Source organism: Carassius auratus, chromosome 45 (genome assembly GCF_003368295.1).
Source record: "Carassius auratus strain Wakin chromosome 45, ASM336829v1, whole genome shotgun sequence".
Taxonomy (NCBI): Eukaryota; Metazoa; Chordata; class Actinopteri; order Cypriniformes; family Cyprinidae; genus Carassius; species Carassius auratus.
In genome coordinates, this window is record NC_039287.1 from 9,042,565 (window position 1) to 9,070,368 (window position 27,804).

The window sequence follows — 27,804 nt, forward strand, 5'->3', positions numbered from 1 at the left end:
CAATGAAATCAGCCAGAATATCTGATTGGTGCCCTGAAAGCTATAACGATCAATGCTGTGTACTACGTAAAATTCTGATCGGCCTTTTTTTTTTTTAAAAGTAACTAATTCGGTCAGAAGGTTTTGAAACTATGCAATAGTATGGGATTGTTCGCTTTGGGACACCCTGAGAATTTTTTTTTATACAAACAAAATTTCTTCGAGTTTTCCACTGTCTTTGGACTCACGGCTCTACATTAGCACATAAACATGTTTTGGATCATTTTCCGCTGCCTACAGAGCGGAAAGGTGCAATCATTAAAAACTTCCCTTAAGCTGTAGAGCCTGAGATCACTACACCCACTCTTTCACCTGGTGCCGCACGCGGCTTTGACGCTCTTCTGTCAAATTGCTTCCCTTAAATGAGTGGGTGTTAAGCGTTCTTAATTTAGAAGAATAGAAATCAACAAACAACACTCTGAGTGTTGGGAAAAAGCTATGCTTGCATCACTTCGCAGCACCTTTTCAGGTTTACACAAATAACGGAATATGTTATGATAGGACAAAAGTAGAAACAAATATTCAGTTGTGGAGAGTTTCTGAAGGCATATTGGGAGCCTGCGAGAACTTTCCACTCATCTTGTTTTCTAGTCAGTTATATCTTAAACTCCTAAACCACGTGCCAATGCTTGGTCACACAGCACTTAATAGCAGTTTACAGTAAAGGACACCTCCCAATACTGAACACTTCCTCCTGGGACAGGTAAAATTACCCTTGCACTGCCGAGGAGGGGCAGGGTGTGAATCTTTCTGTCTGACACTAGACAGGGTGTGTGCATGAATCGCTGATCGTGTGGTCATAATAGACTTCAACACAAAACGACTCTCTTGATAAAAAGAGTCATTTCAGAACTCAACAGTTCCATCTGCTAAGAGCAAAACTCACTCTCTCACACACAAAAACACATATCTTGCAATTACTCTAGCAACATTAACATTTGCAGAAAACCCAATGTGCAAGAGAAAATCATTTTATTTTGGCTTTTAATGTACAATTGGACAAAGAGACTTTTCAGATTATTTATTAACAGGCCACTACATGCTTACAAGAAAACAAGCGGAAATCAGCAAGTACAAAAGGGAATGTTAGTGGCACTAAATTGACTTTTAATGGTTTTTAAAACTGAAATGGTGTCTTAGTGTTACAACTCAGAGGCGCTGTTGAAATTTTGGATTTGTGAAGGCTTATCGCTTCACAGGCTGGAAAGAGGCAGACTTGAAGCAATTAAGCTGGAGCTTCATACTACTCTTAAACTTATTCAGTAGCTCCTCCAAGAGTCTGAGAAAAGAGAAAGAGATAGAGATAAACTATAAAACAAGCCAAATTTACCCTCAATAAACAAAATTATCACTAAACATCTGTACTTATTTTAAATATGTCTGATATCTATACTTATTGCACTATTGTGTCAGGACAATCCGTTCAATTCCTTTTTTTGGGGGGGGGGGGGGGTTTGATGGTAGTATTAATGGTAGTATAATGTATAAAAGTATAAATGTATTTTGAAAAAATAAACACAGTACTTGGTTATCACAAGAAAGACGTTCAACGACCAAGGCAATGCAAGTATCGTACATTTAACTAAATGAAACAAGAGGTTTAGTATAAGTTGTAGACCTCATTGCAAAATTGATGGTTTCTGCTCAGGTGGTTAAGTGACCCATTTTCCATAACGGCACTTTCTGGTTTCTCAAATGGTTTCATTCATCCACTTTAACTCCCGTGTGTATGTATTTGTGAGTTTTTGATTCTGTCACTGCATGCAGAACAATTTCACTTCATTGATTCCTGATTTTGCTACATGCTCTACTGCATTAGTACTGTAAGAAAGTTAAATAAAAATAACATTTCTTAGAGCTGATATGAAATTACACTGAATGTTCGCTGGACAAACAGATTAGTTGTTTGTAATATCAATTCAGCTACAGTTACTACTGTCAGCTGATATAAATAGTTATAATCAAACTGAATAAATTGTAATTATTTATCAAAATTTCCCTTTAGAGCTAATTTGCTACATGACTGAACCAAACAATGTCACTTGGACATGTCATGTCATGCTCTAATTATCATCATCTCTGATGACTAATATTTTTTGAGTTTTTCAGGGTGAAGTATAACATTCGGTATGTATTTGACTGAAACTTCCAAATGTTACTGTGATAACTTACTTCTTGTCAGCTCCACTCTGTAGCTGTGGGAGAACTTCCAATGCCTGCTTAAAACTAGTGCTGAGACACAGAGGAGACATATTGGTCAACATTACACACCCACATTATCATACTAACACCTTTAGGTTTTAATTGTATTAAAACATCTGTTGTTGAGTGTGTTTATGTCTTACAGGCTCTCTGATGTGAGGTAGGGCTCTATGGCGTCTCGCAGTGCACAGATTTCCAGACGTGCCTAGAAAGAGAAATATTTATGATGGAGAAAAACGATGATTCTGAATTTCAATATCTTAAGATCAAATGTTAACTGTCCCAATAAGTGACTTGTACCTGCAGTGCACCGTTTTTACTAAAGGAGGACACACACTGCATCAGGCGGCTCATTTCTTCAGCTACAGCCTCAATGATCTTTGATATTACACGCGAAACCAGCTCCTTGGAAACTGTGAAAACCTAAAAAAAAAATAACAGAGATTCTTTGGGACGGTCTATTCAGCTTTGCAATCACAGGAAGAAATTACATTTTAAATATTACAATTATTAATTTTGAATTGGTAATAACTGGATGGATGCACTTTTTGGGCTTTAAGATATCCACCAATATTCACTGCTGTTATAAAGCTTGGAAGAGCCAGGACAATTTTCAATATAACTCTGATTGCATTCGTCTGAACGAAGAAAGTCATCTACACATAGGATGGCTTGAGGACAAGTAAATCATGGGGTGGCTTTCATTTTAGGGAACTATCCCTTTAAGAAATGGTCATTAAAAATTGTAACCAACCCCTCAAATAGCAGTGTATGTTTACAGTTGATTGTACATTTCGTCAAATTAATATTTTTATTTTTTCCAATAACTTCAATGATTGGAATTGTCTTATCCGCAAAGACAACATGTGATGCGGTCTTAGAATTTGGCTAAAACAAGATAACTTATAATCAAACACATTGTTGCTGCTTACTTTTTAGAATTGAAAGTGTAAACATAACGCTTTTAAATCCTGTCTATGTAAGTAGCTCACAAGGTTTTGGAACAGAAAAGGTGGTAAAAGGTGATAAAAGGCCTGTTCACACCACAATTTATCACTATAGCTGCGGTTTGGACTCTGCTATTCCTTAATATTGAGAACGATATTTAGAACTATATTGTTATCTTTATAGTTATCATGTCTAACAGGGTATTTTTAAAGCAGATGAGCGATTTGTCGAACTGAAGGTTTGAGCATCTCACCTCAGCATGAACAGAGATGATGCTGACCAAAGCCTCCTTCAAATAGCTCCTCACACCTGGGTCAGAAAGAGAGAAAGGGAATGAGGAAAGGTAGATCAAGCTACGAGAGAAGTAATTTTGTATTCTTTGCAAACAAAAGCTATTCTCATAACTTCATACAAGTAGGGTTGAACCACTCTGGTACATGTACTATGTTAACGATGTCCTTATTACATTTCTGTGCCTTGAATGTTTCAGTTGCATTGCAGTCTATGCAGGGTCAGAAAGCTCTCGGATTTCATCAAAAATATCTTCATTTGTGTTCTGAAGATGGATGAAGGTCTTGCGGGTTTGGAATGACATGATGCTGAGTAACTAATGACAGATTTTTCATTTTTGGGTTTACTATTCCTTTAATAAAAGTATATATATACTAAAAAAAATACATATTTATCCCAAACTTTTGAATGGAAGTGTACATTCATGTCTAATAATGTTGGTTTGTCTATTTTGGGAGCTAATTCAGAGCAGTTGTGGAGAAAAGTAGGTTTTACACAGTTCAACAAGTTCTTCTTATAACATCTCAGAAGCAGGAAGCATTCTTGTAAGTTCACAAATGATTCACATAAACCATTGCATTTAGTAAAGTATGCACCAACACACCCGATCAATACACACACACACACACACACACACATTACCATAACTGAAACTGACATAAAAACAATGACGGCAAACTGAAACTGCAGATTTAAGACTAGCAAAAGTGTGTGTGGATATTTCTCTATTAGTACCATCTCCAGGGTGATGGTGTTTCAAATAGACAAAGTCTTCTAGAAACGTCCACAGAGGGTTTTCAACATTACATTATTGAGGTGTGTAATACCTGTAGGTGGAAGGCAGTCCTTCCAGTCAAAGTATCCGGCATAGATGCCAGGCTCCAGAGAGCCGACAATAGGATCCGTTTTTTTCTCGATGTACGTCTCAAACAGATATTCATCCAGCTGTCTCAATGCGTCTATGCTGACCTGAAGAACAAGAGCATGCTTTCAGTTCAATTACAAACCACTGATCATACAAGATTATCTCCTGAAGTACATGTGACCTTAAGAAACCATTTACATCACACACTTCTTGCAGAATGAGTAGGGAACACTCATGCATGTCCATCATTTTGATGTGTGTTGAATTTAGGGAAGTCCTCAAAAACCAGAATGGAAATCACCATCTCAAAAGGGAACAAAATCTGCGGGAACTCTGTGTCACACCAGAGATGGACATCTGTCCTGACAGATGTGTGTCAGTCTTCTCTGAGAAGCAGTCCAATTGTTGTTAATTGTTAACAAGTAAATGGTTTGTTCAAATCCTTCATCACAATTAACAAAAGTAATAGAGATGCAGCTCTAAATCACTCTGAATACCACTATAACACAAGATCAATAATCAATTATTATTTCTTGTCTGTACTAAGATAAATATGTCAGAGATACTTTATCACCATGTAATAAACCTCTTCTGTGGGCTCTCCAAGCTCTTATTCAGAGTTCAATTTCTCTGAAAGGTGCAATGCAGAGTATTTTCATCATATTTTATTGATTTACACAAACCCGTTGAGCCCAACACACTCTTTCACTAAAACCATCTGCATTTACTGGAAAGGCCAACCATAACCTTTCACGAGGGCATGACCCTCACCCATCACCATCTTGAGTGAGTTGTAATGCCACCATGAAAAACCCTCAAGCTTCTCCTCAATCTACATGAGTCATTCTCACTTCACTAAAATACACAGAAATGATCACACTTGGAAACACATCTGTTATCACTGAGACAAAAGAAAAGAAAATGTCAACTTTGGACTGGAGTAAAAGGGAAGTGTGCATGTGTTTGTGTACCCTGATGATCTTCTCTGCAGTGGTGAAGCCGTTCTTCTCCAGGTGCTCAGCCAGATTGAGAAACGTGTGCCTCTCCAGATACTGACAGTTACTTAGGATGATGAGGAGAAGTTGCTCCTACATGAGCCAGAATAAACAAACACATAGCAACTGAATCAGTTACAATGAACATATAGATATCTAGAGAAAGATTTTGAATGACTTCTGAAGGATCACGTGACACCTAAGACTTGAGCTTTACATACAGCAATATTTTTTTTTTTTTTATAATATGTTCAAAAAGAAAAGTCCTTTTAAATTGTAATAACATTTCATATAATGACTGTTTTAACTGTATATCTGATCAAATAAATGCAGCCTTGGTGAGCATAAGAGACCTAGTAACCCCAAACTTGTTCATTTATATGCATACAGTTGAACGACAGTTTGTGGAGCAGTACTATAACAGATATGATTGGGTATGTTTGTGCCTCTACTTAACCATAAACCATTCTGTGAAGGAGAGAGAGAGAGAGAGAGAGAGAGAGAGAGAGAGAGAGAGAGAGAGAGAGAGAAAGTGAGAGAGACAGAGGGGAAACCTGCAGCTCTTCCACTGCAGGCTTGGGGAAACCCCATGTGCTCTCTGAAGAAAAAGCTGCTATTTTTCACAACACATGACTCCTGTGCATGATATTCAAATGTTTGCTGTGTTGCAGATGGAAACTGTGACAAAAGCATCCACAACGGAACACAGGATGTTTTCTTGGGAAAAGGTTTCTTAACAAACTAATAAATAACACACACACACACACAAAGACAGTGGCATTTTACTAAAAATAGTATTTTACTGTTTGTTTGTTTTTGCACTATTTTACTAAAAAAAAAAAAAATTGCATTTATTTGATATACTGTGCAAATATTTTAACTAAGATGTCACGTTTCAAATTACAAACCAACATCATTTGTGACCCTGGACCACAGGGGTATATTTGTAGCAATAGCCAAAAATACATTGTCAGAATTATTGATTTTTATTTTATGCCAAAAATAATTAGTATATTAAGTAAAGATCATGTTCTATGAAGATATTTTGTAAATTTCCTACTGTAAATATATCAAAACTTAATTTCTGAATAGTAATATATGCATTGCTAGGAAATTCATTTGGACAACTTTAAAGGCAAATTTCTCAATATTATTATCATTTTTATTTTTTATTTCTCAGATTCTAGATTTTCAAATAGTTGTATCTAGTTATATCTTATCCTAACAAACCATACATCAACGAAAAAGCTTATTTATTCAGCTTTCAGATGATGTATAAATCTCAATTTGGAAAACTTGACCATTATGACTGGTTTTGTGGTTCATGGTCACATATGTATAGTTTAACATTGGCACAAAAAGTATTTGCATATTTTCTGGTTGTCAAATGTTACTGGAACATGTCCATAAGTTGATGTGATGAACTACACCCGTGGCTGCTCTGCTAGGACACTTAAACTTAAAGGAACTTACTTCTTATGGACCCTAAAAATCCCCCTTGCATGACTAGTTAGTTGTAAGGCTGGGCAAAAATAGATATTTCGATTAATGTTTTTTTTAAATGCAATGTTACAACAGAAAGCTTGTCATTCATTCAGTGCTTATTATGGCAGAGATACTGTTGACAAGAACAAACCGTGATTTGCAATACTCTACAAATCTGTGGAAGCATTTGACATTACACATAAAGGCTCCATATTTTCCTCAATGAATGAATGAATGGATGAATGAATGAATGGCGTTTTGTTTACGCCAGCACGGACGATGCTCGTGGTGTTTTCAACCTCTGTCTTCTCACTACAATAATATGAATATACAAATTTCATCCCTAGCTGCTCTGATAGCTCATATAAATATTTCATATGGCCCTATTCTTGTTTAAAAAAAGGACCCTATACAAAAATAGAAAAATAAAAAAAAGTTATTAAATATGAAAATACCAATCGAGAGTTGTGAATCAAAATCAAATCGGGACATCTGAATCAATACCCAGCCCATAATTGCAAATATATATATAAAGAAATGCCTCAAAAAAAGTTTTTTTAAAAGGAGGGTTTAATAGAGGGAGGAAGCACTCAAGGGTTAGTTGAGGTCTCTGAATATCTTTAATCAACAAGGTTTCGATTTGATCATTTTTAAACTCTCTCTCTCTCTCTCTTTTTCTCAGTCTATCATGTTTTCAGTTTTTAGTAATACACTGACACTGTGGTTCAGATAAACATCAACAGTGTTATTTGGATTTCAGTCAGAGAGAAATCATTTAAAATAAAGTGAGAAGCAGAGCATGTCAGAGTAGCATGAAGGCAGCTGTTATCTAAACTCACTTCCTATTCTCCGTACTCAAATATCCTGTCACATAGTGACATCCACCTCTGCAGTTTACTGTGAATAAATACCACATAGGGCTACTTGATGTAGTAATCAGCTAACCAGTCTACACATACTGCAGTTTATTTATGTGGCCATTTTTGACATTTTATTGACAGGGAAAGTGGATATACAAAAAAAGTGAAGAGTGAGGAATGTAATGAGTATCCAACGCATGTCAGATTCAAACCCTTATCTCCCATATGAGCACCACAGCTTGATGTGCTAACTGCTAGGCCACAATTTATATTTTTAATATGAATAATAAAACTATCTGTATGTGTTTTATAGCACAGTACTCTTTTAAATATGCATTATTCATGTAAATAGAGAGAAAGAACATGGACAAAGCTGGAAATCAGGAGGGGAGGGGGAAATGGCCTTACTGGTTTTGAAACAAAGTCTTCTTGGATGCTTCCAAAAAGATCAGGCGAGGCCAAGTCCACAGACAAACTGAAAGAGAAAACCTTGATATCATACTCCCACTAAACTTAAACATTCAGACTAAACAATATATATATATATATATATGTCTTCAGTGACACAAAGCTGTTCAGACTTGCCTAAAAAAATGTGCAGCACAACAATGAAAAATGCAATACTTAAAAAATATTAATTTTATGAAATATATTTTTTACAGAACTTTACACCAATTGCTATTTTTAGAGTCATTAAATCAAAATTCCTGTTGAAAAGGTATATATAATATATTAAATAATAAACTTAATATACAATAAAACTCACTGAGAGGTGCCAGTTTCTCCATCAGTCTTGGTGCTGAGATGCTCAAGGCACTTAATAAAGACCTGTACCAAGCAGAGACATACATATTATTTTTATTCAGCATGGATTACATTTACAAATCCCAACATACACAGAAACGAGAACACAGTACCTTCATGATAGAAACACACTGCTCACAAGCTTTGTCTTGAACCACATCCAGATTAAAGATCTGAGAACGAAAAGACAGAAACACATGACACTAATCACTCTCCATATAATCTGCAGTAGAAGGGCAGAGGACGAGTGTCGTGTGAATATTTGTACATTGATCTCTCCGGGTTTACATTCCATGGGCTCCTTCAGAGACTGCAGCATCTGAACCATACACTGCTCAAACTGGGCCGGCTGAAACAGACACACCATTCATCCTCAAGGTTTGGATTTTCACATTTTTAGAATGAAATGAACTAGATCAAATATACTAAAAGCTAAAGATTTACCAGTGACGTGATTCCTTCATTGTCCACAACCCAGTCTTCTTTTTCTGCAAGTCTCTTAACGTCTAAATAACACAAAGTATAATCAATATTAAATAATCAATAACATTGAAAACTCACTTCCCCCATTCTCTCATCCTCTGTATTAAGGAAACTACTTTAACTGGGGAAGCTAGTTTTTTTAAAAAGTATTTGGCTATTAGTTATAACAAAAAGTACATATTTACAGTAAAATCGAACTAAACATCCTCAGAACCAAAATCCTAGTGATAGACAGTAGAATTTAAGTCGTAATTTAGAAATTAGTAGTATTTTGCAAAAGAGAAGATGCAGGGGTTTTTGTGTAATTTTGTGAGGTTTTGAAATGACTAAAAAATGAGTTTATACTGCTCCAGATGTTGACAAGCTAGTGTTCACCAATTTATCTATGGTTCATTCTGTGAATAAAACTTTAGTTCACTACACCTGTCTTCATAAAATCCTAAAATGACTAATAAGTTGTTTATTCTAAACTTGAATGCAAATATATTTAGTTGAGAGCTCTAGAGCTCCCTCTATTGTTTTCCTCTGGAGCAATCTACATCAGTGATAGACTGATATTTCGGTCAGTCCATCTTGAGATTATCAGTGTTGACCAATAACCTTATCTGCAAGGCATTTTAAGAAAATACTCTGTAGAATAGTTTAGCAATCTCATGCCATTGTTTGTCTGAAATATAAGACATTTACAAAAGCTGAGTGTATGTGTAGTTTTACCCTCTTCAGCGTGCTGTAGTGTGGTCAGCAGACAGTGCACACGCAGGTCCTGAAGTAAATCCTGAATCACCTGCAGCAAGTCATTAGGAATCTCTAAAGCTGACAGAGCTTCCAGACTTAACCTAAGAGATTAAATCAAATGAGTTTTGAGTGAAAACACAAGGAGAGGATGAACAAGGATGTACTGAAATTTCTGCAAACTGAATGGGGGGAAAAAAGGCTGAAAATGCCAACAGAAACCCGTACTTAAACATTTAAAAACAGCATCTGTGACATAAAAAACAGCAGCCCGCATCTGCAATGATCCTAGTTTAGCTGGATATAATGTAACATTTGAATGATCATGATGACTGAAAAAAAAAAGGTTTTATGTTTCACATTAACCACAAAACAACACACATGCTTAAAGGGATAGTTTACCCAAAAATAAAATTGTGCCATTATTTACTTAACCCCTTAATGACTGACTTTTTCTTTTGTGCAATATAATTTTTTTTTTTTTTTTTTTTATAATGTTGGTTATCAGACAATTTTGGCCATCACTGACATCCACGGTATGCACAAAAAACACACACACACGGAGACTCCACAGATTTTTTTCTTTTGTTTTCCACAGAGCTGTGCAGGTTTGGAATGACATGATGGTAACGAATAAGGACAGAATTTTCATTTCAACTGTCCTTTTACGTCGATAGAAGAGTATGCAATTAGCAAATTTGTTTTTGGCTATGAATTTTCATTTTGACCGATTACTAATTGCTACATTTCTACTCCAACCTCCCTCACATACCTGACGGTGTGGATGACCTGAGTGAGCCAGGCTCCAATGAGAGGGGTTTTGGTGTCCCAGCCTCCATACTGCCTCAGCTGCTGCTCAGTAAGAGAGGAGGGTAACAGAGCCCCTCGAACCAGCTGCACCAGACGACAGGTCACCTCCTCGATCATGCCCTAAACACAATCAATTGTGCCAAACCCATCATGCTTTTTCAAAAATAATTGTAATTTAATAATCAACACTCAGAAAAAAGCTAAAAGAGTTGTATATAAACAATTAAATTGCACAAAAGGCGATGTTTTTATCATCTTTGTAATTATATAATTCTGTTTCTGCTATAATTATTGTTGAAATCTAAAGATTTAAATGGTTACTGTATAAATTGTCTTTTAAGACAACAGGTTGAGTAAATATAAATATTGTGCCTTTCAACATATCTACTGATGTTCATGATATTCATGCTTATTCTGATTTTGGTTCATCAATATGACATGTTCACTATATCAAAATGCGCTATGGAAGAAACGGAGATTAAACACCAGTTTCCGTTAATGATTTAGCCCTCTAAACAGTTTCAGATGAAACTGAAAATTCATTTTTGGGCCAAATATTTTCAGTTTCATAAATTTTGGTGCATCACTACTCTTGAACCTTAGTGGCTCATGCGCACACTCTTAATCTCAGGACCACAAGCTCAAAACCATTCCAGCTGCTTTACTGACCTTAAAGTCATTCTGTCTTTGCCGGGCGTTCTTCTTTAACTTCTCCACCTGACCAGACTTTTCTCCCGTCTGTCCAAGACAACACAGTCAACATGATCATCAAAGCATGATTACACTAACCTTTGTTTCGAACACGTCTGAGTCTATTTGTCCATGCATCTACCTCACTGAACAGACTGCCGTTGACGTAAGAGATCCACAGTTTCCAGAAGTTGGGCAGCTGACTGATGACCACGTCTGAGAGCTTCTCCACAAACCTCACCTGCTGAGGACTCTTATAGAGCCTCGCTGAGAAAATACGTATGATATAATGTTATGAAGAGAGCAACATTCGGTTTCTAAAATAAAAGTGGCTGACAATGAGCTTTCTATGACTTTCACAACTCATGCTAACTAGGTGCAGTTTCAAATTAGCCGAAAATCATACATTACTATATACCTGTATATAATATGTGTACGATTTTTTTATTGTCTTTGAAAGAAGTATATTATCCTTAACAAGCTAAAAGCATTAAAAACTATTATATTGTGGAATATTATAACAAATTAAAATAACGGTTTTCTATTTTATTATAACTGAAAACAATTTTATGCCTTTGGCGGCAGAGCTGAATTTGTCAGCAGCACATGATCCTTCAGAAATCATATGTTAATCATTCTGATGTTGTACTCACAGTCATCTTTAGGTGTCTGGAAGCTGCCTCCTCTCTTCACTGGAGCTGAGAGGCTGATCCTGTTCAGGGCTGAGGAGCGATCCAGCTCTAAACCGACACCACCCACTGACACAGAGAGACACGATGAATGCTTATCTACACACGTCAGCATTTAACAATGAATCATGTTTATAAAATAAAGGGTTTCGGTTAACCCCACACACTCAGTTAAGAGTGCCAATTCATGCTCCACTCATGGACGGATGTAGATGAAGGCATATTTTGAGCCTTGCTCATGGGGAAATAGGTCTAGATGATGCTGCACTCTTTCAATCTGTGTTTTTTTTCTTTCTTTTTTTCCCAGTGATTTGAGCGCAAATAATGAGGCAAATGCTTTTATGCAAAGTGACTTTGTGCGCTTTGCTCAGAAACCAAAACAGCTCTAGCCTAATAATAAACTAAGATACATATACATGTTCTACTGCTTGATATGTTATTAAAATATTTTAAACTTGGTATGATAGGCTACATGTCTTAATCTCTCTCAGAGATGGCATTTATGCAGGTACAAAATTTTTACAGATTTACATTTATATGCACAGTAAAAAGTTTTATTTTTTATATTTTTCAACCTCAAAGTTTTTTAATCTGCTAGTTATAGAGTCAGCCTCCTCTTATTTGAGGCTGTGGTTTCACCTGAGATTACTCAGTACACAGAGTTAAATATATTCCTCTTATTTTACTTTTATTAACATCTATTACTACTGTTTTAATTAAAACATTTTAATCAGGACAGGTCCCTGAGCTTGGATTCAAACTCGGGTCACCTGAAGCCCAACCGTGCTACACCTCAAAGGACTGTCTATATGAGGCTTTCAAATCAGACAGTCAGAAGATATTTAAATGTTATTATCATAATGAAAAATATTATTTTATCAGTTATACAAGGAATATTTTTTTATGATAACTATAAAGAAAAAAATATAGGCTGTAAATTCATTGAAATAACGGTTTTCAGTAATTGTATGAACATCTGGGTCAAGCCCCGCCCACTTCCGGATTTTATCCTGATACAGATCATTTTGAAATTGTTACAGATAGAGATGTTGGCTCCTCTGCACACCCCTCGTGCAGCAGCTCTTCTCTGACAGTAGATGGCACTAAAGATCTTTCTGGGACTCTTCCTAAGTCTTGATTAAATTGTTGATATAGTCTGAAACATTCAATATGTCCACATGGTGTACACATGTCATGTTTCTTTCTCACAGATAAAGATGTATACCATTCAGCCACTTGGATATTTACTCTTTCTTTTGATAAAAAAAAAAATGCTGGTGTTGATCCAGGTTTCCAATCATCTCCTGCGTTTATCTATGCTCCTCTCTCTCCTTGTATTCCCCGATGTCTGTCTCTCTCTACAGCAACCCCCCCCCCCCATCCACCCACCCACCCGCTCTGCCACACTATAGCGCTCTGTGGACTTCCTGTTCTCTATAAGGTCATGACCAGACCACACACGGGCTGCTCTCTATCTAAACAAACACACACAGGGCAGAACACACACACTGCTTTCACTCGTCGGAGTTGTAGAGGACCCATCAATTTATTTCAAACTATCTGCATGAGTGTGTGTACCTTTCTGCTCTTTGATATAATCTTCTTTACAGTTTTGCATCAGCTGCAGGATCCACTTATGTTGAGCGACTATACATTGCCATGCTGGGTCACCTGGAGCATGTAGATCCGACAGGTATCTTGAGTAAAAAAAAAAGAGAGAATCATTAGAGCTATATAATGACGTCCTTTATCAGGACCCCTTAAACCCCTCTCACAATGACAAGTCATGTAAGGCAGGGAATGTAATTACTTAAAATAAATAATTAAATATCAAATATTTTCACTACCACTCATAAGCTTGGGGTAAGTAAGAAATGAATACTATTATTCAGGAATGATACATTAAGTTGATCAAAAGTGACAGGAAAGATTGAAAATTCTATTGATTTCTCACACAGTATGTTTTTAATATTTCCCTGGCATCAAAAAGCATGAAAACCCCGGTCACAGGTGATGAATAACGTGAGCTTTAACACACCTGATATAGCGTTTCTGATCATATAGAGTGGATGGCGTCTCCAGAAGTTTATCCAAAAGCAGTTTCCTCAGGGTTTCCACCCGCGTCTCCACCTCCGAATACACTACAAATAGATATGCAGAGAATCTTTTTTAACATTTACACAGTACTACAGGTAATGTGAATATATGCGTCTCATATTGATATATGTTATCAATTATTATCAGTGAAGATCAGATCACCTTTCTTAAAGACAGGGACCTCTGTGTTCCCAAACAGAGATTTGGCTTTCTCATAATCATTTATAACAACGTCGTAATCGCCCTGGAAGGAAACCATACACATACATACAGTCAGTTTAGCATTCAGAGATCATCATTATTTCTCACAAAGTATACGATTTTGGGTGGTACGATTTTGCAGTGTTTTTAAAAGAAGTCACTTCTGCTGCAGTTTTTTTGATACATTTTTATATACAAAAATATTTTATAATAATTATGAGATATTGTCATAATACTATTATATATATATATATATATATATATATATATATTTTTTTTTTAATTAAAATTATTACTATCTTCAGCAGCCATTACGTCAGTCCTCAGTGTCACATTTTTCAGAAATCATTCAAATATGCTGAATTTAGTATTCAAGAAACAAACTTTTTTTTTATTATAAGCAATATTGAAAACAGTTGTGCAGCTTAATATTTTTGTGGAAACTGTTAAACATATATTCTTTGATAATCAGAAGTATCAAAAGAACTATATTTATTAGAAATCTTTTTTTTTTTTTTTTTTTTTTTAACAACATAAGTTTTTACTGTCCCTTTTGATCAATTTAATGTGTCCCTGCTAAATAAATATATATATAATAAATAAATATTCCAAATATCCCTGTACCCAAACTGTACAGCATGTATGTATGTATGAATGAATGGGGGATGCCACCTTCTGGATGTTGCGTTCAATGTTGAGTGGCAGATTAAACAGAAATTTGAATCTCTGGAGGACATTGAGAGCACTGCGTGTGGAGTCGGCCTTGTCCTTTCTGCCCAACACTTCTTGAAACAGGGTGTCAGCAGTTTCACTTGCTCCTGAGAAGAATGAGCAAATGGAAAGAGATGAGATAAGGGTGTAGAAGGACAACAGCTGATGAAAAAATGGTTTAATCATCCTTATTCGGTTCGAAATAATTTCAAGATCTCTTACGCTCCCTCTTCTTGGGTGGTCGGCTATTCTGGAATCCTTTGGTCAGATTTAATAAGAACCAGCCCCATGACCACTATAAAAGTCCGACCAGCCTTTTTTCCACTATTGTGCCCCTTTGTGATTGGCTGAGAGTCAAAGGCAGTAAGTGGCTTTGGTAAGAACATAGATCTAAATGTACTTGTAAAGATGGGTGGCGAGGAGGATAAGGAGGGGCTGGCGATGAAAGCACGTCAGTGTGTGACTGGTTTATTTGTGCGGCTCGGAGGAAACGAGCATGTTTATTGACCTTCCGTCACATGAGAGAATTGATATGGAGATATGATTGGGATACGAGTGGTCTCGAACACACGCAGACGCACTCACAGAAACACGCCGAGGTCTGCGTGAAATGTGTGGCTTTGATGGTCTAAAGAGAATGCATATGCAACTCTGATCTTAAATTAAGCTGCTTTGTGTAATCGTGTGTGATTTTGAGCATGTGTCTGGGTTTATGTCTTACTGTTAAGGACGTTCTCTAGTCTCTGGGTCATAGAGCCCTCCACCTTCTCAGTGCCGTCCGATTCAAGCTTCTGATGGATAGCTAGACAAAGACAGTGAGAGAGAGAGAGAGAGAGAATGAGAAAAAAAGTCATGTTTGAGAGCATTTCCACTACCGTTTAAAAGTTTGGGGTCAGAAATGAATACTTTCATTCAGCAATGATGCAATGAATTGATCAAAGGCGATAGTAAAGACATTTATAATGTTACAAATGCTTTATGTTTCAAATAAAAGCTTTTGAGTTTTATTTATAAACAATCCCAAAATATAATCTTCTTTTGAATTGTCTGTGCATTACAATTACAACTTGCAAATAAAATATGAACTCTTACAACCACCTACACAACATTTTACAATATAAACGCCATAATGTAAACGCTGTCATAATTCATCAACAGTAGACCATATACAATCACTTGGCATAAATGTGTGCTATTCACTGATTGCGAACTGCTCTGAAACCGCGAGCCTCTAGAACGTGCAACGAGGCTGTGTATTGACTTTCAATGTGTTGAAAATGTGTTCCTCACATTTATTTAATCACAACCTTTTGATGTTTAATAATCACAATAGACCGTAACGTAATTCCTGTTTTTCTGACCCAAATTTAAGATCTTTTAAATGATAATTACGACTTGTGTTATACCATTTAAGATATTTAAGACTTTTTATGACCTTAGGCCATACACACACACATTATATATTATATATATATATATATATATATATATATATATATATATATATATATATATATATATATATATATATATATATATATATATATATATATGCTATAGAGTGGCTAAATACGAAGATAAACCATTGCACAAAAAAAAACTAAATGAAGTCTCTTTTCTGTCTCCACATCTGGATTTGGGAAACTTCTGTACACAATGACGTCATGGCTAACCTCCGGCTCCCCCCGGGGTCCGGAATGCTATGTGGTACACTTCCTCTGTCTCTGAGGTATGTTTTGACTTCTGCCTGGTAAGTTTTTGGGAGTCTTCTCTGGGAATCAGTGCAGCTTCCGTCTGCTGCTCTCTCGTTTCCTCTCAGCACAATGACAACCTTATTACAACCTCGTCTAAACATTATGACAACCACGCCTTGTTATCCGTCCTCATGCATGTCAATCACATGGAAACGCAGTGCTAAGAATAGTTCTTCTGTTTGACTCCAGACAAGTGACCCAAGAAAAGTCTAACACACACACAGACAGATTTGGAAAATAGAATCTGCACAGTGCCATTGACCTCTGATGACAGCAGTCTGAATAGAGACACATACACCTGTGTACAATGAAGATGCAAAAAAAAAACTTGATTAAAAGTCCCATGCAACTATATGAGTCTATTTGAGCTTTACTTTTAAAACTTAATATAGAAGCCAACCCATTGAAAAAAAAGCTTAACAATTCTTCATCAGAAGTCCACAGAATATATACAAAAAGCTATAAAAAAAAAACTATAATGTACAGTCTATATTGACAAATGAAACTAATTATAATCAATTGCAATGTGCTTCCAGTCTTTAATTCAAATCGACTCAAAAAGCCAGAACTCAAAAGAAATACTGAGCTTTCCAATGGTCATTACAACATTGTATTCACAGGATGAGTAATTTCAACACAATCATTCCAACATGACCTAAACGCAATAAAATCCTCATGGACACAATCCAGTCCCACCCTATATTACTTCCCACACAAAATTCTGTTTCACTAAAATATGCTTCTGTTCCCTTCAGTCAACTGCAAGAACTGAATTACTTATGGTTGTATTTATATGTTTTAACGTACACACCAAGCACACATACCTGCAAGAGCATCCTGAGCCTCAAAGAAAGTGCTGAGACCTCCTTTCACGTAGGCCAGACTGCCCTCATTCTTCTTACTGGCCTGTTTCTTAAGATTTCCCACAGCTGCACGCAGTTGCTCAAAGCTAAAACAGCAACAAACATAACACACATCACACAAAAATCTATTTTGGCAGATTAACAAATGCACAGATGGATGGTATATAGCCCGACCTGGTTAAAGAATGGTTCTCGATGAGGTACCAGGTGGCAGAGAAATTCTCACTAGTGAAGTCTCCGCTCATTCTAGGGAACATGTTCTCTAGATCCTTCAGAGGAACCGTCCCTCTGAAAAACAGAAGACAGACACCCACACAGCTGGTCTATAAAGCCTCATCACGAAAACACCACAGATCATAGACCATCTGATCTACCACAGTCCAGACTATAGAGAAAACAAGACCAGATCTGTCCTCATATAAACAGCACTGCATAAGCCAACCCACAGTGTCTTTTGATGTGTCACAGAATAGACTGATGAAATACATAAGACTCACATACCGCTGAAAAAGTTTGAGATTTATTTTTTGAAAGAAATAGAAAATCAACATGTTAGAAACACTTCTGAAGAATCATGTGCCACTGAAGAATGGAGTAATGGCTGTGGAAAATTCAGCTTTGCCATCACAGGAACAAATATTATTAAAAAAATATTATTAATAGATTTCTTAAATTACCGTTTTTACTATATTTTAAATGCAGGCTTGGTTAGCATAAGATAAAAAAAAATTAAAAATAAAACATTACAAAATGTTACCCACCCCAAACATTTGAACTGTAGTGTATCTATAGATATGCATTGACTGAATATATAGATATGCATTAATAAATAGTTAAAGATGCTGCAGAGGTCAGGGAAAGGAAGAGATTCACTTCCTATCTAAGGAAATGGTGTACCAATGACTTCATCCAGGTAGAAGATATACACACAATGGGGCTGTTTCTACTTTCTGTTGAACCTCCTTCCTTATAAACACAGCAGTCCACTCTTATAAACACAGGGCAGTGCTTCTTGGGTGAAGTGTGTGAGGAAATGCATTTGTTATGGTCTAAGTGAGTGTGTGTTTTAATCAGAAAGTCAGAAATGAAGCACATATGTGCATGTGTGTGTGTGTGTGTGTGTGTTGAGTAGAGAAATACATGTGATTAGTTTTAGGTGTAAATGTCTTACTTTCTAAGTTCATAAGAGGACAACACAAACTCAATTGTGAATGTTTCTTTACTTGTCTATTTCGATGCCCAAAGGGTTGGCCGGCCTCAACGAGAGAGGAGAGATTCCTTTGTTGCGATCGGTCCTCATGTCATAGTAATTCAACTCATCAACCCAGACCGCAGATTGATCCAGAATGCCTAAACACAAAAAAAACATGCACATACTCATTGGTTGAGTGCTCAAAATCCATTGCCGTCTTCAAAGAGCATCTGTGTACATTCAAGGAGTGTGTATCTATCAAACCGAAATGATGATTTTGCCTTTAACAGACACTGTGTGTGTTAACATGCACAACAATATGCTGACAATGCAAAAATAAAAACTCTTATGTGAGATCCGAAATCATCGTATGTAAGATTGAGCATTGTAAACATGCACGAAGTGTGTGTACATGAGTTAAGAGGGCACTGTGAGTGTGTGTCTCACCGATCCTCTCGGGTTTGAGCAGTTTGAAGGAGACCGTGGACGTCCCTCGGCCTCCGCTCTTGGTGGTCACAATGATCTCGCCCTTGTCATCTTTAGCTGGACCCACTCGACACACTATCTTACTAGCTAACATCCATTCTGCTGTCAGCAAGCAGTTATGACCACAGATAGACAGACCTGACAGACAGAGACAGACAAAGACCAAGAGAAAAGGAAGTTAATGCCAAAACCGATGTATTTATTTCCCCCCCAGATTTAATAGACTGATAATTTCTCTATGAAGACATTCATATTAACAGTGGGATGTATGCGTTTTCCTTTCTTATCCCTTTGCTAAATCAGAAGAAAATGGGTGAAAATTAGAAAATGTCTGAATTTTAGTGTTCAGATGTGTGGGGACAATAAGACTTTATTTTCATGTTTTTGCAAAAAGTCTCCTGTGCTCACATAGACTGCACTTATCTAATCCAAAAATGTTTTAAAATATTATTACAATTTATAAATAGTATTTACTTCTATTATTATCACTATTACTTATTATTATCAATACTGAAAATCATTATCCTGCTTAATATTTTTAATAATAAACCGTGATCTAAAAGTTGAAAATAACATTTATTTGAAATAGATTTTTTTGTCAAATCTTCACTGTCACTTATAATCAATTGAATGCGCCCTTGCGGAATAAAAACATTAATTTCTTAAAATAAAGCTTAATTGCTTTGAACTCTAGTGTATGTTTGTTCAAACGGAGGGTGTTTATCTGTAATGCAATGGCTATATACATGTTTATTACCTATGAGATCATTGGGTCCAGTCCCCAGGTTCTCTCCACGAATAGTGACTTTGGTCCACGGCGCGCCCTCGTTGGGTGAGATGCCAGTCACCAAGGGAGGCTGGCGTGCACGAGACATCCTTTACACACCTAGACTAGACACAGGTAAACACTAAGTGTTTTGTTTAGGCTCAGGAGGCATTCTTAAAAAAAGGCATTCTCTGCTGAAAGCCACACATTAAAAGATTCAGCATGTTCAGTGCATTTAAAAAACTGTTAGACATGAACAAATAAATCTACCCAACCAGCTCACACTGAGCAAGCGTGTTACTGTTCGGAGAGACACAGATGCTACACTATAGTATATACACTATACTAGTTCAGAAATCAGGGCATTTTTCCCGTGCAACAGTCACAAAAGCTCTCTCTCGTATACAAACACCCACACGGAGCACAAGACTGACAGCTCCAGGGCGGTCTGTGTGGTCTGGTAGGGTGTGTTTCTGTGTCTGTGTGGTCTCTGGCATGGACCAGAGAGAGAGATAAAGGGGGACCGGGTGATGGTTGAGTTCTACAGCAGACCTTCAGAGTCCACAGTGCAGCTTCAGAAGAAGTCTTGCCATGTCTAGCAGTAATATAAACTAACTGTCTGACATGTATATTCACTGCTGAATTATGATGATGATACCAATTTCTTGGTAAATAGTAAAATTGTCTTTATAGATTACATAGGTCAATGGTGCCCTGTGTTATTATTATTTTTTTTTTTTGTCTGGGTGTGCACTAAAATGCAATTCATGCATACTATGATTTAAATACACCTCTTTTATGATGAGCACGTTTTCATTCAAAACTTAAAAGTGTGGCAAAAATGTCAAAGTGACAACAATAATTGTGAAAATAAATAAAGATGAAAATGGGGAAAAGTCTATTAAGTGGCTTGGCATTTTTTGACAAAACAAAAATAAAAAAAATGAGGGGTAAAACAAATCACATTAAAAAAAATCAATTAAAAGGATTACATTTTAAAAAAACGTAAAAAAAATGCCTACTGCTCTGTTACAGCAAAGTCTGATAGAAGCGAAAATGGTAAAGTCAAACACACACACACTTCTGTGAGGCAACATTTGGGAATGATTGACTGCTTAGATGACTGACACCTGAGAGTCTCTATGGAATAAGGGGCTTGTCTCAGACAAATTACTAAGCGCCATCCTATCAACACTCAGTCCCCTTTATAAACACAGTGACCCCCCACCTACAGCACACACTCTCTCAGCAGGAGAAATTAACACTCCAGATGTAATAGTAGGAGCTTGAACAAAATATTTAACACAACACCATAATACTGCTGACTGCATATAATTTGTCATCATTTACAAAATGACTACTTAGGGCTTTTATTAGACACAAAAGTATAAATTCTAAATATTGGCCATGATATAAATAATTAAAATCTTATTTTATTGGCTAGAATTTTATTAATTGCTGCAAGTTTATGTTTAAAACCTTATTTTATCGGCTAGAATTGTATTAATTGCTGCAAGTTTATGTTTGCAAGACAAATAGATTTAAATAGATTTGCAGTGTGTTCACTGATCTATAATATATCTATAATATAGATCAGTGAGTGTGTTACTTCTATCTCTAAAAGCTGTAGCCAGTAAACACCAAAAAGCAAAAATAGAAAACATGCATTCAAAAATCAACACATTAAAAAATATATAATTAAGTATCATTATCAATTTAGCTATAATCTGGTTTCAATGTGCATAATGATTTCAGCTATAATAATACATCAAACAAAAACCAAGCTATTGCAAAGCATCATGAGCCCTGGGCTGCATTTTAAGCTGCTGCTATTAAGATGAGACGGAAGAAACATGATCCCAAAACAAAACAAGATGTTAGATCTCTCCTTGAAATGAAACAAAACAGATACTTAAGTCAAATTTGATTTATACGCTTACTTTGCTAAAATTATTATGCATTCAAACTGAGTTTGTAATTACTGACAAAGTAATGAACTGACGGAGACTGTTATCCTCTTTGATTAGAACAAACATGAATTTTCACAAAGATAAAATACACAACTAATTCACATATATTATGGTGAGGTTGTCAAACAAAACATAGACATAAACAGCAGCTCTGACAGATGACAATAGCTGACTGGCTAATGCTAAAAACAAGCCGACAGAATTGACAAGCCGACGACAACGAAATCATTGAAAACACAGTTTTTCCACATAATAAGAACCCTGCTTAATCATCTGCAAAGCAAGGTAAAATAAAACATTGCGATTACTTACACAGATAAAGGCAGGAGAAAGTTTCTGAAAAACAGTTCCGGTTGAGACGCTGAGGCCCCGCCCACACGACGAATCACGTGACAGACACACGACCAATGCATCACATTGAGCCACATAGTGTAGATGTAAACTGTAATGTAATTTTAAGGAATTTGGTATTTATTTTTTATTTATGCCTACAAATGACAGTGCAGTGAAAAAGAAGACTGATGATCTGAAATTTTGCTATTTGCTAAATGCTCATGTTTCTGGAGAATGAATGAAAGAAGGCTACATCTAGCACTTTTAATTTTAATCATCATAAAAATACAAATATACTTGGTAAATCGCAAGAATATGTTGTAGGTTTGTCGAATAATATTTCAAAATAAAACAAAAGACTGTAAAATCCTGAACACTCGAACTTGCTTGGGAACTAGATAACTTTAATAGAAAACTTTTTGGTAGATGTCTCCTGACTGAATCAAAGTTGTTTAGTATTAGTTAAGGATTTATCATTCCTTGTTTTATTTTGAACTTTAATCATCATTAAATATGAATGTAAACAAGAGACAGATAGATTTCAATTCAGATTGAATTTTTGTGTATAATATATAAATTAAATTTATATAATTTATTAATTGTGTATAAAAGTTATTAATCATTTCATAAAACATATAACATCACGCTCCAGGTTTTGTGTTTCATGCTGTGATGCAACACTCAGTTTAACTAATTGTATTTCAATTATACAATGTTCAACATCAAAGTCATCCTGTGAGGTCACATGTAGATTATGAACCATTTTCACAATGCATATGGCGTTACTTCCACTTGTTCTGGGAAAGCGCCGCACCATAACACCACACAACACAGACCACCCAAGTACCGTGTGCCATTATGCCCTCTCTTATCTCCCTAAATAGTGCACGGCAAAGATACTTTCCCTCAGATAAGGCCTTTTGGGCTCTTGGGAACGTCATTTTTTCAATCATTCTGAACTAATCTGAAGAATCAAATCCAATTTGACTTTCTTGCGGCCTCAACGCACTGTGTTGCGTGTGACGGCACCACAAGGGATGTTCAACAGTGTAAACACGTCATGTAGCCTCGGCTATTTTCTCAAGAGGGCCACCGACAAAGAGCCATCCAGCTAATTAACAGAGAAAATGTTAGTAAAATAAGATAACTCAATTAAGATCTTCACTGTTTGTTTGTTCAGCTCACCCACTGCTGATGATTGTTCCACATTCCTGATATGAAAGTGGCAATTACTACACCATGGGTCACAACACAGCAATAAGACTTAAATGACCAGAAACATCAGTACTCTGTTACAGAGTGAGAGTGGAACAGACACATAATACAGAATGAATAACAGGGAATTACATTTTTTTTTTTTTTTTCAGATTATGAATTAGCACTGATTCATGTTACTTCTGATTAAAAGTTTATTATTATTATTATTATTATTCACTTTTACACTTGGATGGCACTGTGTGCACATGATGGGGGCAGAAGAATGATATTTCTCTACATTATTGTTCTGCTTGAATGTGTTCCTCAATGTGTTCCCATGGGTCCTGGGCCAGCACAGGAAATACTGTGAATAGGCTTCCTATTACACACAGACACACACACACACACACACACACACACACACACACACACACACACACACACACACACACACACACACACACCTAAAAATCACTCTCACAGAGCACTGTTACTGTAATAAAAAAATTCTGAGCTCTTGATGTCTTGAAGAACTACATGGATCAGTGAATTGAACAAGTTGCATTGATATGTTCACAAGAAGATACGCTCTTAGAGCACTAAAAACTGTTTTAAAAAATTTAATAGGGATTTTATTTAGAGCTTCCAGGTCTCTTTCTGTTCAAGCCAACAGGTACTTCAAAAGTTATAAAGGTTATTCAGTTTGGTTCTCATTTGAAAAGTTCTCTATTTCTCTTCAGTTATTCGTAATTTATATGTATTAGTGAATTGTGTTTTATTTGCAAAGGTAATTTATTTGTAAAGATTGTGAAAAAATTCATTATAATTTGTAAGACAACTCCAACAGGAGACATTTGTGGTTTATTATGGTATATTATATTTTGATCTTCTTTTTGACATTGTGTTATCACCCACTAATCACTGAATTATTTATTTTTATTAAAAAATATATTGTATTATTATATGTTACGTAAATATTGTTTCAGTTATAATAGATATTAAAAGTGGCACATATACTACACATAATTTCTGGGTAGCGGTGAAAGAGTAGAAAAAAGTTATATGTACTCTACAACTGAAATATGTCCATTTACAAGTATTTTATGAAACTGTATGTGCCAAACTTGACCAGTTGAGGGCGCTACAAAAGCAGAGATTGCTGAGCAGTTATTCCAAATGCGTACAGTCATAAAAATTACTGCTTTCAGAAGAGGTGTATATTCACTTAAAATGCATAAAATATGAGTGATTGTTTTGGTATCTGTCAGACAGCGAAATACCACACGGAAATAGGCCTATACGTTGAAGAATTGTTAACAAGGTTATATACAGTCTTATATTTACACAAGCAGAGCTAACCTGTTTACAGTCGATGCACTGAATTCATGAGCTAGAGGAAGTTTAGCGTAAGTAGGGTGTTTGAATTTGGCAGGACATCCATCTGAATGTATAAGCTTAATGTAAGTGTGTGCATGAGTAATGAGCTAAGCATTAAAAAAGGAAATAGGGCTCATTTCCACAATGTGGATAAAAGGGGTATCTGGCCGAGGAAACTACATGTGTGAGAGAGAGAAATGCACTGGGGTCAGTTTTAACGGGCTTTTGATCCTCTTGGAAAGGGTGGATGAAAGACATCCTGTAGGCTACTGCAGAGAAAGAGAAGAGGAGGGGTCACCATTCAGCTCTATCATGCTTTAACAAACTCTCTTCTTTATTTCAAGCTCTCTTATCATGTAACTAAGCTATACACTGTACTTTCTGTTAGATTAGCCTTAAATACATTTTAAATTTTGTTTTTAAAATATATATATATATAGTTTTATAAAATCTAAAATATAAGATATACTAAATTGTTTTCTGTGAATTATTATTGTTAATATATGTTGTTGTTATATATATATATATATATATACACACACACACACACACACACACACACACACACACACACACACACACACATATAGCACTAATAATTTATTGCTAAATAATCTCTAAATAATCTAAATTAGAATCTAAACATAAACTGTTTATAATCTAAACTATATAATCTAAGATATTTATTTACATGGCATAATGTAGTTACTGATTTTTATTTTTTTTATTCTATAGGATATGGTTAGCAAAGCACTTGATAATTATTTCTTTACCTGCTACATTGTCTGTACATGTGGCAATTTCTCTCTCTCTCTCTCTCTCTCTCTCTCTCTCTCTCTCTCTCTTTTCTCTTGTCAGACTGAGATTTTATCTCCACCTACTTTGTGTAAATTGCTTAGTATTTTAATGCCAATATAAACCTGACAGATGTGTCAACCCATTCATACCTCTCTCACCTTCTGCACATTCACTTGAGCAGAGACAACCTCTGATTGACCTGCAGGCTGTCACATCGCAACATGCACAACACACAGCTGAAACATGACATAAATAAAAGACACTCCACTGTCCACGCATACAGTATACAGAGGATGGAAATGACGTAATATCAAAGAGGCCTATGGTGCAGGTTATGAGAACATACGGCAGGACATGGAAATGCTTATGACACATTGTTCTCCAACTTTGTGTGTGTGACCTGAGGGAGAACAGATAGGAACACTACTGAGAGGAGCTGGTGACAGCGGCATAAACGGCTGGATGCAAATCGAGTCAAATGTAAAATGATGTTGGTTATGTTGAGATCATTTAGTAAAACCTTTATGCTGAATTTTCTAAACATCCTTGAAACCCCGTTTATCACAACAAAACCCTGCTTTATATCAAATAAAATTAGGAGGTAAAAATTAGAAGAAAATCCAAAAATGTAATATTTCATATTTCTTCATTTGAACAAATAGGCCTTATTGCACCACTTTCAAGATAGTATTAATGCAAGATGGTCAGGGTTTATAAATGTGGTGTATGTTTATGCTGAACAGGGTATATACAGTATGTGTATGTGTGTGTTTTGAGTTCTGCCAGTGGGATGAAATAAAGGACAATAAGGGACTATGCAAATCGAAAATCAATCTTCTCCATTCCGTTAATTACATTTAAGTCCTTAACTCCCTGTCTAACAGGAAATTAAACAGTGGAAATTTGCAATACTTTTCATAACCACAGTAAGTACAGGATTGCTGGAGTAATGGAGTTCCTGTATATACATTAGTCACAGTAATGATTACCAAAAAATACCTAAACCATAACTCACACAATCATATGCTTACATGCCTGTCTAAATGAGTACATACCATAGGCTTCAATAGTTTCATATAATGCAAATGATTATTACAGATTAAACCAAACCCCACCCACAAAAGAAAACAGTTAGCATTTTTACAATTTATTTGATTTTATACTTATTTTAGCATTTTAAAATAACATAGAAATAAAAAAGAAATGAGACAGTGACTCATTGCAGTTTCTTTTTTATTTTCTAGTTTTTATACTCACACAAACACACACATTTTGTCTTTAATTATTTATTCAGTTTCATATTTTTAATTCATAAATTAATGAAGAAATATGTGTGATAACACTTTACAACAAGGTTCCAATGTTAGCATACATTATAAACTAACAGATGTTAGTAAATACCTTTCATGTCTTAATAATAGACTTCACCGTGCTTCTAGGCATTGATAAAGCCTTAATGTTTTTTTTTTTTTGTATCAATCTCCTGGCTTGTGCCTGTCCACAACTTTATCCTGGAGATCTATTGACAATGTCTTGCCACCCACAGTTTTTTGTTTGCTTCAGTTCCACTACCAAGGACAGAAAAAATGCTCCAGGAAAGCTCTTTTCATGCTGAGCTCATGAAAAAGACCACATCTGATCAATGCTGCTGCTCTGCGTGCCTTTGAGAAGGTGATTAGCTCCGTCTGATTGAGTTTACAAGTCATTTTTAGGAGGGGGTGATCCTTTTTCCAACTCAGAGATTCTGTTTATTTATTAATATATATATATATATATATATATATATATATATATATATATATATATATATATTTTTTTTTTTTTTTTTTTTTTTTTTTTTTTTATTTTTTTTTTTTTTTTTAATGATTTGTTGGTGTTATATCCTTCACTTGGATGTTATAAGATGCACTGAGCAAATACAGCTGGATAAAACAAAAACCTTGTCCATCTTCATTTCAGGCTGCAAAGCAACAAAATGTGATTATTTTAAGGGGGATTTAAATATATTTTTCTATGCCCACAGAATGTTTTTACATTTTTAGAGGATATGTTTTTTTTTTTTTTTTTTTTTTTGTCTTTGTAAATTCTTGTTTTCATCTGTTATGCACTGCTTTCATATCTGTGTTTATGTGGTAATGTGTGTGTGTTTGTGTGTGGTCTGGTTGC

At 35.7% G+C, this 27,804-nt stretch overlaps 1 protein-coding gene across 3 annotated transcripts; it reads right to left on the bottom strand.

Moving 5' to 3' along the window:
• Positions 1-994: 994 nt before the first annotated feature.
• LOC113063155 (exocyst complex component 2-like) lies at positions 995-22,333 on the bottom strand. Of its 3 annotated transcripts, none has more exons than XM_026233366.1 (28): positions 22,246-22,333; positions 19,955-20,088; positions 19,159-19,335; positions 18,743-18,869; positions 17,694-17,807; positions 17,481-17,605; positions 15,624-15,704; positions 14,864-15,009; positions 14,153-14,234; positions 13,932-14,034; positions 13,472-13,590; positions 11,858-11,962; positions 11,347-11,471; positions 11,184-11,252; positions 10,477-10,634; positions 9,687-9,808; positions 8,934-8,995; positions 8,758-8,838; positions 8,603-8,662; positions 8,452-8,513; positions 8,094-8,160; positions 5,317-5,433; positions 4,308-4,449; positions 3,443-3,498; positions 2,542-2,664; positions 2,385-2,446; positions 2,212-2,271; positions 1,225-1,318 (listed from the first exon to the last, which is right to left on the bottom strand). In XM_026233366.1, exons 2-28 carry the CDS (start codon positions 20,070-20,072, stop codon positions 1,225-1,227), a joined length of 2,757 nt encoding a protein of 918 aa, XP_026089151.1. In that variant the 5' UTR covers positions 20,073-20,088; positions 22,246-22,333. The 3 variants fall into 3 exon arrangements, with proteins under 3 accessions (XP_026089153.1, XP_026089151.1, XP_026089152.1); XM_026233367.1 differs by having other exon boundaries at positions 19,955-20,083; positions 22,246-22,309; XM_026233368.1 differs by lacking the exon at positions 22,246-22,333 and having other exon boundaries at positions 995-1,318; positions 19,955-20,072.
• Between the last annotated feature and the right edge of the window lie 5,471 nt (positions 22,334-27,804).